Consider the following 12,925-nt stretch of genomic DNA (forward strand, 5'->3'; position numbering starts at 1 on the left):
GATGTGGCCGCTTGTTGTGAGTCCCTGTGGAGCGGCGGCGTCATCTGGGTTGGTGAGGGGGAAGTGAGTGGTTGGGCGAGTTGCGCCGACGCCCCCGAAGCCATCAGAGCTGACCCGCCGACCTCAACCCCTCCGCGACCCTCACCCTAACCCAGGCCATCTTATCCCTTTCCGTTGCTCCAGAGCCCTCGGGGGTGTTCACTCTTTTGGAACCAGAACTGCAGAGGCTTGGAGAAGGAAGGGAAGTGACAACAATTTGTGCCCCTCCCAGACTAGAACCAAGGTCCGTTCCTCCCTCCCGTTAGCCCTCCCAGTTCCTCCAAACCCGCCGGTACCCTCGCTTAACCCTAGGATGGCCTGTCACCCCGCCTTACCTGGAGAATGGAGGGAACACCAGGAGGTTCGCCTCTCTCCTTTGAACTGTTTTATTCAGACTTTGAAGGACCCACCAGGCCACTTGGCCAGCACTATTGATGCCCCTATTGCTGTACAAATTCTGACCTCAAGTACAAAACCCGAATTTCCCCAGTGAGAACCTTAAGGACCCAGGAAAGCAGTTAGCTCTGCAACTTCAGGCGAGGCCATATCACACAGCCTCAGCCAGTAGGAGGAGGAGAACCACAGGTCTGGAGCACCTGCAGACTGCCACAGAGGATACAGCCCCCACTTTACAGATGAGGAAACTGAGGCTCAGGGGAGTTGGCTTACCTAAGATCCCCCAGTACGTCAGAGGCAGGGCTAAGGCACGGAGCCAGGTTTGGATTCTTTGCACTGCAGACTCACAGTGAGCCCACAACTGGGAATGACCCCCAAGACACCTCTGAACCAGGCTGAATTGAGGAGAGCCAAAATGTCTTTGGGGTTTACGTGTGTTGTTTCCCATGCCAGGGACTCTGCCTGATTTGGAGGCATTGGATTATCTGTAGAAAGAACACAGGCTCTGTGGAAAGAATAGACATGGGTTTAAGTCCTGGCTCTTACTAGCATGACCTTGAACAAGTCACTAGGGCGCTTTGTGTCCGTTTCCCAGAAGTAAAATGTGCTCAAAGGCCCAGTTGCCTTCAAGTGTGTGAAGAGCTTTGTAAACGTATTCAGTGCATATGATGCGCACAGAAGAAATGAAGTGGCTCTTTGTGTCACTTTGCCCCTGGCAGACATGGGTGCTGCTCTGGGGCATAAAGGCAACCCTGTGCCCAGTGTGGATAGATCTGCTTTCGGCAGCCAAGTGCAGGTGTGAACCTTGGTCAGCTCCACGCTCCTGTCCACCCCCAGCCCATGTTCTGGAATTTAGACTCGGATCAAAGTCTGGGGCAGTTAGTTCCCTAATTACTAGGGCCCTGGAAGCGTGATTGTGCCAGTAGGCTGCGTGTGCCTTCGGCAACACGTATCCTTACCCTCTGCTGCAGGTGCTGCNCGTATTCAGTGCATATGATGCGCACAGAAGAAATGAAGTGGCTCTTTGTGTCACTTTGCCCCTGGCAGACATGGGTGCTGCTCTGGGGCATAAAGGCAACCCTGTGCCCAGTGTGGATAGATCTGCTTTCGGCAGCCAAGTACAGGTGTGAACCTTGGTCAGCTCCACGCTCCTGTCCACCCCCAGCCCATGTTCTGGAATTTAGACTCGGATCAAAGTCTGGGGCAGTTCCCTAATTACTAGGGCCCTAGAAGCGTGATTGTGCCAGTAGGCTGCGTGTGCCTTCGGCAACACGTATCCTTACCCTCTGCTGCAGGTGCTGCTGCCGCCCTCTCCGTGCTCAGACTCAGGGAGCACCCACAGGATCACCCATCCTCTGGCCCCACCATGGTGAGTCTCATGAGGGCCAGGGGTGGGGAAGGACACCGTTGGCTTGAAGCGGTGGGGGTTGGAGGGGATGCCAGCCCTGGGCACACTGGAGTTTCTTACACTCTGACCAAGAGGTGCCTCCTAGGTTCAGAGAGGTTAAGGGAGAGGGTCCCTCTCAGGGCCTGGTCCCTGCTTCTCTTCATTTCCCAGCCAGTCCCAGCCACCCCTGGGGCTGCAGCCTCTGAGTCCTTCCAAGGTTCCTCTGCCCCTGGTCTGGGTCGTGTCTTTAGATTAGAACAGTAACAGTTACCTACTCTGTAATAGATACAGTACCGGTCACAGAAATAGCCATGAAGAAGGACCTGGTGCCTGTTCCTGAGTCTGGGCATGTGTGGCTGGTCCCATAGGTGGAAACTACACTTTGGAAGCTCAGTGCTGCTGAGCATTGCCCCATGCTACTCTAGAGCTGATGTGAATAAAGCAGGCCTTGGACAGACCTAGGTTCAACTTTCAGCCTGCTACTGACCAGCTGTGGGACGTCTTACAGAGACCTGACCTCTCTGATCCCTTCTCCTCACAGTGTGAGTCAAAATTAAGGCCTGCCTCCACGTGGCTGTGAGGTGTTTATCAGACCAGAGCCCTGGGGCCTTGCACAGTACTTGGTCAACTTCCTTTCCTTTTCTGTTCCCTCAGACCACTGGGAACCAGGGAAGGCTCTGGTTCCAAGCCCTCCTCTGACTCTGGTATAGGAAGGGTTGCAGATTCCAGGCAGGACAGGCTGTCCATGATGGCAAGGGGTCCCTGTCTTGGAGACTGTTGGCCCTGAAGGCCTGGCCTGGAGTTGAGACCAATCACAACTTCATTGCGTGTCCAGTCCCTTGGCAGGCTCTGAGAGCTACAGGCCCATATCCTTCCTAGGGCAGGACCTCTGCCACTCCTAGGCTCCCATCTGCCCCTGGGGAAAGCTGCGTGAGAAGGCCAAAATGGAACCAGCTTTGGAGCCAGGCAAACCTGGACACTTGCTGGCTTTGTGACCTTGGGCAAAGTCATTTAACTGTGTGTCAGTTTCCTCATCAGGATAATCTTTCCTGCACAGGGTTGGTGGGAAGATTAAAGGAGACATGTGCGAAAGCACTCAGAGGCAGCCTGGCTCTCAGTCACTGCTTGGGAATGGAGCTGAACGAACTTATTATTCTGCTCTCTTCCTATTGACCTGAGCTTGTCTCCTTGTCTGAAGCAGGTGGATTGGCTCCGGCCCCTGCCAGACCCAGGGAAGGTCAAAGTTTACACAAAACAACCTGCTGCCCGCAGGCTTGAGGAAGGAGCCTCTGGAAGCGTGCCTTGCCAGGACCTGACTCCACTGCAGGCTGCCCCCAGGGCCACCAGGTGGCACTGGGAACCTGGCCTTCTGAGTCCCTTTGGGCCCCAGTCTCACTCTCTGGGACAAAAGAGCTGCACTGGGTCTGCAAACCTCCTTTAACCAGCTCCAGCTTTTTGAAAAGGAAGTAGCCCCCTTTTATTCGATTTTTACTATATGACAGGCATATACTCTGTTAAATCCCCATTTTGCAGAGGAAGACTTGACACTCAGAACAGTCAGGCGTCTTCACCGAGTTCTCACAGCTGCTGGAGGCAGATGGGATTTGAGCCCACGCGCCGGTGCCTGCAGAACCCAGTCCTTAACTGCTGTAGCCCCATGCCACCCGTTTCTTCCCGCTCCTCCGCTCCTCCGTGTCAGCTCAGCTATAGCTCCCAGGCCCGCCTGCCCGTGACCCTCCCACCTGAGGCTCTGGGTGGCCGGGGCCTTCATCTGCTCCTGAGGCCCTACCTCCCTCTCCCTGATGGTCTCTGGTAGCTCAGGTCGTTCTGTCTTGCTTCCTGGCCTGGCCGCCATACTATTTCACACCTCCAGACCTTGGCATGTACCCCTCCTCTACCTGCAGTGTCCCTTTTCCCTATGTGCCCCTCACTCCCTTTCACCTGCCTAACTCCCGCTTACCCTTCACAGCGATTTCCAGGATCCGCCAAGGAGGTTGAAGTCCCTCATTTCTCTGGTGTAGCACTTCCCACAGCATGTGGAAATGACCTCTGTGTGTTTTCCATCAGGGCAGGACCAGCGTTCTACTGTGTCCTTACACACAGCACTGAGCCCTGGGCCTGGCTCTGCAACAGGCTCAGGCAGTGTTGTCCCCCCCACCTCCGTCCAAGGTCCACGTGGAGCAATGAGTGGGTGGGGGCCTGTTTGCCCCGTCCCCCCGGCACAGGAGCCTCAGCCCGGGGCTGCTCCTCCTTTGACAGAAAACAGCTACTGGGCCCGGTTGTATTAAATGTTTTGTACTCAGTATTCCACTCCCCGTTTTCTTTGCATCGAAGCCATTCTTCAGGATATGTTTAAGTCATGGTCCAAAACATTTCATAAATTAGGCAAAGGATAAAAAGATACAAATTAAGAAGAGGACTCATAGAAATAACCACCTGATAAAATGACACCCAATTTTGTGTGTCCCTGGAGTTCCCGAGTGGCCATGGAAGAGGGGTCTTGGCCATAGCTCTGTGACTGGGCAAGGTGGGGGCCAGGCCACACCTGAAACCTCCTCCTCGCTCCTCTCCCCTAGACCTCCAAGAAGCTGGTGAACTCGGTGGCAGGCTGTGCTGACGATGCCCTTGCTGGCCTGGTGGCCTGCAACCCCAACCTGCAGCTCCTGCAGGGCCACCGCGTGGCCCTCCGCTCTGACCTGGACAGCCTCAAGGGCCAAGTGGCACTGCTGTCGGGTGGGGGATCCGGCCATGAGCCTGCCCATGCTGGTGAGTACCCCAGGCCAGAGGTAGGGGTGGGTGCTGAGCAGAGTGGATGGGGGCTCCGGGGAGATCATCGGAGCTGCTAGAAGGTCCACCAGGCAGCCAGGAGCCAGGCCCTGGTTCCCTCTCTCCCACTCTGGGCTGTGATTTGGGGCCAGCTGTGGCCTCTCTCTGGGCTTCAGTCTCTGTTGCTCATAAAAGTAAGAGGTTGGGCCAAATGATCTCTCAGGCTCTTCCAGTCCTGAGAGTCAGTGATTCTGTGAACCCTCCTGGCCTTCCAGCTGACCCATCATCTCCTCCATGAAGCCCTTCTGACTCTTCCAGCCTAGAGCAACATCTCTCTTCTGAATTCCCACCCGGCATGTTCACATACAGCGTGAATAGTCCTGGATTGTTTCCTGTTCAGTGCATGTGACCTTTCCTTCAGAGCTCCTGGGAACTGGGACCAGGCTTTGTACCCTCTGTACCATTCCTGTCTCGCTTTGGCAAGTCCTTCCATCCCTTCAGCAAACATTAATGAGCACCCACTGTGTGCCTGGACTGCTCTGGGCACCAGGCGTGCAGCCGTGAACCAGACAGACAAGGGGCCTATTCTCACCAACCTTCTGTTCTCCTCTGGGGAGACAGGCAGTAACCAGGTAAACACACAAGTGAAAGAGATCAGTCCAGAGTGTGTGAGTGAGGCCATGAAGACAAGAGAGCAGGGAGAGGAACAGCGAGCCATGGAGTTGGTGGGTAACAACTTCAGCTGGGAAGTCACACAAGGCCTGTCCAAGGAGATAACTCCTGAGTAAAGATGTATGGAAAGCAGCACAGGTGCTTGTCTGGCATCAGGCACACAGTGGGCCTCACCACACCATGAAGCTCAGGAGTGTGGGAAGGCCCAGGTCCTCACCCAGCATCCTCCCTCCACCCATCTCCAGGTTTCATAGGGAAGGGGATGCTGACGGGGGTCATCGCGGGAGCCGTGTTCACCTCCCCAGCAGTGGGCAGCATCCTGGCAGCCATCAGGGCAGTGGCCCAGGTGGGCACAGGTAAGCCTGGCATGCAGGAGGGAGTGCATTCCCAGGAGGACCAGCTGGGAATGGGGGTGGGGTGAGGGCAGGCACTGATGGGGCCTGCTGGCTGTTCCTGCAGTGGGGACCCTCCTCATCGTGAAGAACTACACTGGAGATCGGCTCAACTTTGGCCTGGCCAGGGAGCAGGCCCGGGCTGAGGGCATCGCCGTGGAGATGGTGGTCATCGGGGATGACAGCGCCTTCACGGTCCTGAAGAAGGCTGGCAGGCGGGGTCTCTGTGGCACTGTGCTCATACACAAGGTCAGGCTCCCCACCAGGATGTGGGCTGGCCACCCCTCCCAGCCTGCTGTCTCCTGGTACCTGGACCTCTCCTACCACCCCACCCTGTAGGAAGCCACCCCTTCCCTAGTCTCCCTGATCCAGGGAGGCCCCACATCCCCACCCCTAGCTAAGCCCAGCCTATGAGCATTCTCCCAGGCCCTTCCTGTCTGTTCCCCACACACAACCTTCACCCTGTCCTGTTGACCTTATTCCCGACTGCCTCTGCAGCACGCATCCTCCTCAGAGCCCTGCCTGCCCTGCCTGCCCCAGCCTCGGCTTGGCACTCATCTGCTGGTGCCCAGGTAGCTGTCAGGCTTCCCTGCCTTCCTCCTGCTTACCCTTCTGGTCTATTCCCACTCTTCCCTGGAGGTGTCTTTTGAAAACGTGTCTGATCAGGCTGCTTGCCTGCTGAAAGCCTTCTGGGGTTTCTAGAGTCAGCCCAGGCTCCTTGGTCTGGTGCCCACCACACTTGCACCTTCTCCCTGAACTTTCCAAGTTCATCTCCCATCACCCCTCCCATGCTCTTATGCTCCGTGAATAATAGTTCCCTGCACCACCAGGCTGCAGCTCACCTCTGGGCTTTCCTCATGCTGTATCAACAGCCTTGGAAGTCCTTTCTCCTGGCTAACTGCTACTGTCCTGTCAAGGTTCAGCTCTGATGTCTCCCCATCTGGGAGGTTTCCCTCCCACTACACTGAACTGGTTAGGAGCCCCTCCTTGGCGCTCCCACTGCACCCCACCACGAACCCTGCCATTGCATTTGCCACCTTGCATGGAACGTTCAATTTGTGTGTGTCTGCTTCCCCAACCGTCCCCAGAATGAGAGTTTCTTCAAAGAAGGGACTGTGACTTAGTCACAGTTTTTTGGGGGGGTTTTGTTTTTTGTTTGTTTGTTTCATTTCAGCACATATTAGGTGCTCAGCAAAAAGTAGGTGGGTGGATGGATGGGTGAGTGGATGGATAGGTGGGTAAATGGATGGTGGGATGGATGGATGGAGGGATGGATGGGTGGGTGGATGGGTGGATGGGTACTTGAGTAAGCGGATGATGGCTGAGTGGATGGGTAGGTAGGTGAGCAGATGGATGGATGGATAAGTGGGTGAGTAGATTAGTGGGTAGGTAGGTATAGTGAGCCATGGTGTATATGCCCTGGAGAAAGAACTCTAGACTAGGAATGAGGAAACTGGCCATCACATCAGCTAGCTGTGTGACATTAGACAAGTCATCTCCACTCTCAGGGCCCATTTCTCCATTTGTGAAGTTCCTTCTGGCTCCAACACACTGGGGTTCTTAACAGTCCCTGGCAAGCACATTGTAAATATAGAGCCACACTGTTCTGGCCCTATATTCACAACGTGGCCCTAAGTGTGATGGGCCAGGTTGATGTGGTGGTGCTCAGAGAGCCCCCCTGGCCAACTAGAAACTCAGTTCCAGCCTCTCTTCAACCCTCATGTGCTGCGGTGACTCTTTCCCCATTGGGGACTTATTTCTGTGTGGGTACAGGTAGCAGGTGCCCTGGCTGAGGCAGGTGTGGGGCTGAAGGAGATCACAGAGCGCGTGAGCATGGTCGCCAAGGCCATGGGTGAGTTCTAGCCCAGGGACTGGGAATTGGGGAGGGAAGAGGAGGCTGACCTTGGGACTAGGAGCAGGTTCCCAGCAGCTCTCACTTGGAAGGCTTGTTATGTTATTCCCCAGGGGCAGAGGGCAGGTCTCCCTGGGAGACCCTCAGGGACTGGTAGCCTTAGGCCCCAGAGCCAGGTGTCTCCTCCATTGGAGATGAAGGGGCTGCCCTGTCTCATGCCTGCTGCACTGACTGATGCCAGCAGCTGAGGGGGTCATCCCGTNGAGGGAAGAGGAGGCTGACCTTGGGACTAGGAGCAGGTTCCCAATAGCTCTCACTTGGAAGGCTTGTTATGTTATTCCCCAGGGGCAGAGGGCAGGTCTCCCTGGGAGACCCTCAGGGACTGGTAGCCTTAGGCCCCAGAGCCAGGTGTCTCCTCCATCGGAGATCAAGGGGCTACCCTGTCTCATGCCTGCTGCACTGACTGATGCCAGCAGCTGAGGGGGTCATCCCGTGCGTACCTCATTTCTCATAGGAACCCTGGGAGTGAGCTTGTCCTCCTGCAGTGTCCCTGGTTCCAGACCCACCTTCGAACTTGCAGCTGATGAAGTAGAGCTGGGCCTGGGTAAGCTGGTGGCCACCCCTGTTCCAGCCATGCCTGTTCCCTGGGTTCTGCCCACATCTTAGGCCCTGGGACCATCTACATGGTCCTCTCAGGTTCCTGGAGCTGTCGCCTAGGTGGTCTTGGTGTTTTTGAATGAGGACATAAAGCCCTTCTGGCCCAACCTGCCTGATTCCTACCTGCTTTGCCATCCATACCCATGGCTTTAGCCACAGGAGGCTCTCCACACTGCCCACCTCCCTGCCTTCGCCCCCATCCTTCCCGGGTCCTCTGCCAAAATGCTGCCCTGCTTTCCAGGGCCACTCTGAGGCCATTCCAACCACAGCACTTTCCCTCTTTCTCCTGTGCTTCCAAAGTGACAGGCAGAGGCCTCATGCTTCTCCGCTGTGACTGCCTCTGGTCAAAGCTACTTAACTCATTAAAATTTAAGCTCCTGGCCACCTCTACCACCAAGCCACAGCTCCTGAAGAGCAGAAATGTTGTATATTTTATTTTTCGGCTCATTTCTACCACACTCCCCATGTGCATGGCACCTAGCATAGCAATGAGCAAATATTGCTGAAAACTGAGCAAATCCCCAGGACTCAGTGTGTCAGCAGTGACTGCGTCTGTCCACAGGGATCCACGGGGAAGCTGGCGTGCGCCGGGTAAAGGTAGGTGGGCTCCATGGGCCGGGCTGGTGTGACAGCAAGGCCTCGGACACAGCTCACCCCCAGGTCTCCCCGGCAGATGGCAACCGCTGACGAGATCGTGACACTCGTGCTTGACCACATGACCAACCCCTCCAACGTGTCCCACGTGCCTGTGCAGGCTGGTGAGGGCTGCCACACCTTCTGTCTCCCAGCCCTCCCCACCCCCCCAAGGGGGCCCAGAGAGTCTCACCAGGTGTCACGTCTGTCCCCAGGCTCCTCGGTGGTGCTGATGGTCAACAACCTGGGCGGTCTGTCATTCCTGGAACTGGGCATCATTGCTGACGCCGCTGTCCGCTCTCTGGGTGAGCCGCACCCTGGCAGGGGACCTCCCAACCCCAAGAGCTGCTTCCCTCCAGCCCTTGGAAGCTGAGGTGGGGTCTCGAGGCGGCCCCGAGCTTGAGCTGTGCCGTCTGAGGAGCCCCAGTGAAATCCTGACTCTGCCACCCAACTGCTGCAAGCGCCACGCCTGGGCCTTGTCTGTACAAGGGGGTGTGAGAGTGGCCGTGCCTGCCTGGTGGGGCTGTCGTGAGGATTAAACGAGACTAAGCAAGCATAGCATACGTAGCACAGTGCCTGGCACCAGGAGGCGCTCCATAAGTGAGACCTACATGACCTAGCTGTCCCTACGGGGGGACTTTGCCAAAGAATGCAGTAATTTAGGGCATCATGGAGGAATGAATGCCCTGAGCAGATCTGACCGGCTCCCGCCTGACCTCAGGGCCCCAGCTTCCAAAGTCCTTGTTTTTCTCTTACTCTGTTTCTTTATCTGATGCTGGAGGGGGTGGGGGCAGGAAGGTGGGAGGTGAGGTACCGCCCTTCCCACCTTCCCTCACAGATGTCCTTCTTTCACGATTGCAGAGGGCCGTGGGGTCAAGATTGCCCGTGCCCTGGTGGGCACCTTCATGTCGGCCCTGGAGATGCCCGGCCTTTCTCTCACCCTTCTGCTGGTGGACGAGCCCCTCCTGAAACTGATAGGTGAGACCCGGAACCCGGGGCCATCCACACCAGAGCCCCTCATAGCGGGAAGGGGCCAGGGAGACCTAGAGAGACCCCATCAGGGCCAACCATGAGGGTCAGTCCCCTGTGAATGGACAGGCCCTTTCTGACAGCTCTGGCCTCCGCCAGCTCTCACAGAACTGGGGGAATTGGAACTAGCGTCCTCCCCAGGGACAGCCCCACTTGACCCTGGCCAGCTGACCTATGTTTAAGAGAGTCCTCCTGCTGTCACTAGATGCTGAAACCACCGCGTCGGCCTGGCCTGCCGTGCCCAGGGTCTCTGTGACTGGGCGGAAGCGGACCAGGGCGGCCCCCACCGTGCCCGTGGAGGCCCCTGATTCCACTGCTGCAGGAGGTACGGAGTCCTGCTGTTGGGCAGGTGGCCTGGGCCATTGGCCTGAGCCCCGAAGGGTGAGGGATGTGCAGGGGCCCTGACACTCATGTGTCCCACACCTTCAAGTTCAGCAGGGGCAAGGGCCAGGCGTGCCTCTTCCTCGCTGTTCTCCCCTCCAGGCTCAGCCCCAAAGCGGATGGTGCTTGTGCTGGAACAGGTCTGCAGGACCCTGCTGGGCCTGGAGGAGCACCTGAATGCCCTGGACCGCGCTGCTGGCGATGGGGACTGTGGCACCACCCACAGCCGCGCTGCCAGAGGTTGGTGCCAGGGCCCCTCTGGGGTCAGGGAGGGGCTGGGGTCACATCAGTGCTGAGGTTTTGGCATTTCATGAGGCAGAACAATTGCAAAAACACTTGGAGCGCTGGCGCGGGTTGCCAAGTTTTGTCTTGCCAAGCACCGTCATTCGTGAAACCTAGCACGCCTTCCACCTATTCTCATAGAGAGAAGGCCCTTCTAACACTCCCCATGTGGGAGGGTCATCACTGCAGAACAAAGTGTACCCTTTTGCAGCAAATAATAACTTTAGATTCAAAGGGAACTCATTCTGTAGTTCTTATTTTTCTTGGCTTACCCAGACTAGTGAACAGTTCTTAATTGTACAGCATCATTTGGTCAAGAAAGATGTATTTAGCCCTGACCACTGTGGCTCAGTTGGTTGAGCATTGTCCCACAAAGCAAAAGGTTGAAGGTTCGATTCCCAGTCAGGGCACATGCCTGAGTTGTGGGTTAAATCCTCAGTGGGGGCACATACGACAGACAACTGATTGATGTTTCTCTCTTAAAGACTTTATTATTTTTTGAGCCAAAGGAAGGGAGGGAGAAAGGAAGAGAAACATCAACTTGTGAGAGAAACACTGAACAGTTCCTTCTTGTACTTTCCCTCACCAGAGACCTGGCCTGCAACCCAGACATGTGCCCTGGCCAGGAATCAAACCCGTGACCTTTTGGTTCACAGGCTGATGCTTAATCCACTGAGCCACACCAGCCAAAGCAAAAATAAAATACTTTTAAAATGTATTTAGTGCCTATCACAATGTAGTGCTCTCAACTCTGGATACAACAGTGAGCAAAGCAGATAAAAATCACTGCCCCCGTGGCTTGTGCTCTGGTGGGGAGACAAACAATCAGTAGAAGATAAAGGATCATAGTACAAAGCGCTGAGGAGGAAAATGAAGTGGGGAAGCAAGGTATGGGGATGACAGGTGAGGGGGGTCAGGCGGGCCTCTCTGCTGGGGCACTGCCAAGGTCACAGTCAGTCACCACTTCCCACTCCTCTCTGGAGGGCACAGTGGACATGGGAAGGGAGCCTTGGACTCTCTCTGTGGGGGTTCCCTCAGCCTCCTCCAGGCCAGGGTGCTTTCCTGCTGCCTGGCAGCAGTGCCTGGGTATTTGTTGGGAGGGTGGGTCTCTGAATTCCTTGCCATGTCTCTGTCTGCAGCAATCCAGCAGTGGCTGAAGGAGGGCCCACCACCTGCCAGGCCTGCCCAGCTTCTCTCCAAATTGTCCCTCCTGCTTCTAGAGAAGATGGGAGGCTCATCTGGCGCAGTGAGTGCCGGCAGCTCCCAGGGACGGAGGGCTGACACAGTGGGGTCGCGGGCTGGCTGGGGCCCGAGCCAGACCCAGTGCTCAGTCCTGGTCCTCCCCAGCTCTATGGCCTGTTCCTGACTGCGGCGGCCCAGCCCCTCAAGGCCAAGACTGACCTCCCAGCCTGGTCTGCTGCCATGGATGCCGGCCTGGAGGCCATGCAGAAGTGAGCCCTGTGCCTTAGACCAGGGGTGGCCTGGGGATGTGGTGGTTGTCACCTGCTGCCAGCCAGGCCTCGTCCCGGCCCCCAAAGTGATTCCCTACATTGAGCCTCACTTGTTCTCTTGCCCTGTAGGTATGGAAAGGCTGCCCCAGGGGACAGGACTATGGTGTGTATGGGCCCAGCCCTTCCCCTTTTTGCTTATCGAGGCCCTGAAGCCCACCCTCAGTGGCAAGGCCTAAACTGAGCTCCCCCCTCCCTCACCTTGTCCAGCTGGACTCTCTGTGGGCAGCAGGACAGGAGCTCCAAGCCTGGAAGAGCCCGAGGGCGGACCTGTTACCAACCCTAACCAAAGCTGTCAAGGTGAGTGAGGCTGGGCCCTGCCACCCAGGGGAACAGGCCTGGAGCAAGTTAACACCCTCGCTGTACCTCAGTTTCCACACCGGAAAATGGAGATGAGTACCTGTCTCAGAGGCTGCTGTGAAGCTAAAGGGACCAATAGCTCCCCAGCATGGTGTCTGGGGCATAGCAGCCCCGGAGTGAATGGGCCCCTGGTCCTGCCAGAGACCAATGGGAGGTACCTCTCTACCCTGGTGACAGGGCAAAGGGTCCTAGCAGAGCTGGGACAGGAGGGCCAGGGTCGATGGCAGGAAGGAGGCCTCGTGGCTTGTGCTTACACCTGTTCCTCCTGACCCCGGCCCCCCAGAGCGCAGAAGCTGCAGCCCAGTCCACCAGGAACATGGAGGCCGGAGCTGGAAGAGCCAGTTACATCAGTTCGGCACGGCTGGACCAGCCAGACCCTGGGGCAGTGGCAGCCGCAGCCATTCTCCGCGCCATCCTGGAGGTCTTGCAGAGCCAGGGCGCCTGACTGCTCCCTGGGCCTTCATGCCTCTCTCGGGGCCGTGCAGAGGCAGCCACTGCCACGTCCGTCCGCCTCCCAGCTGTCACCCTCTCTGGCCTCTCAGGCCCAACCTCCGAATCCAGCCTCCAGAAC

The 12,925-nt window shown here is 56.9% G+C and overlaps 1 protein-coding gene across 2 annotated transcripts; it reads left to right on the top strand.

Annotated features, from left to right (window-relative positions):
* The first annotated feature begins 112 nt into the window (after positions 1 to 112).
* On the top strand, positions 113 to 12,825 carry TKFC (triokinase and FMN cyclase). Of its 2 annotated transcripts, none has more exons than XM_037060517.1 (18): positions 113 to 283; positions 1,731 to 1,804; positions 4,399 to 4,588; positions 5,506 to 5,616; positions 5,720 to 5,901; positions 7,426 to 7,504; positions 8,019 to 8,108; positions 8,724 to 8,758; positions 8,835 to 8,919; positions 9,010 to 9,099; positions 9,656 to 9,772; positions 10,029 to 10,148; positions 10,307 to 10,444; positions 11,626 to 11,732; positions 11,834 to 11,937; positions 12,067 to 12,100; positions 12,205 to 12,294; positions 12,638 to 12,825. In XM_037060517.1, exons 2-18 carry the CDS (start codon positions 1,802 to 1,804, stop codon positions 12,797 to 12,799), a joined length of 1,737 nt encoding a protein of 578 aa, XP_036916412.1. In that variant the 5' UTR covers positions 113 to 283; positions 1,731 to 1,801; the 3' UTR covers positions 12,800 to 12,825. The 2 variants fall into 2 exon arrangements, with proteins under 2 accessions (XP_036916412.1, XP_036916413.1); XM_037060518.1 differs by lacking the exon at positions 113 to 283 and adding an exon at positions 1,343 to 1,406.
* Positions 12,826 to 12,925: the final 100 nt, after the last annotated feature.

This window comes from Sturnira hondurensis, unplaced genomic scaffold (assembly GCF_014824575.4).
Source record: "Sturnira hondurensis isolate 20B ecotype Veracruz unplaced genomic scaffold, ASM1482457v3 Scaffold0011880, whole genome shotgun sequence".
In the NCBI taxonomy this organism is placed as follows: Eukaryota; Metazoa; Chordata; class Mammalia; order Chiroptera; family Phyllostomidae; genus Sturnira; species Sturnira hondurensis.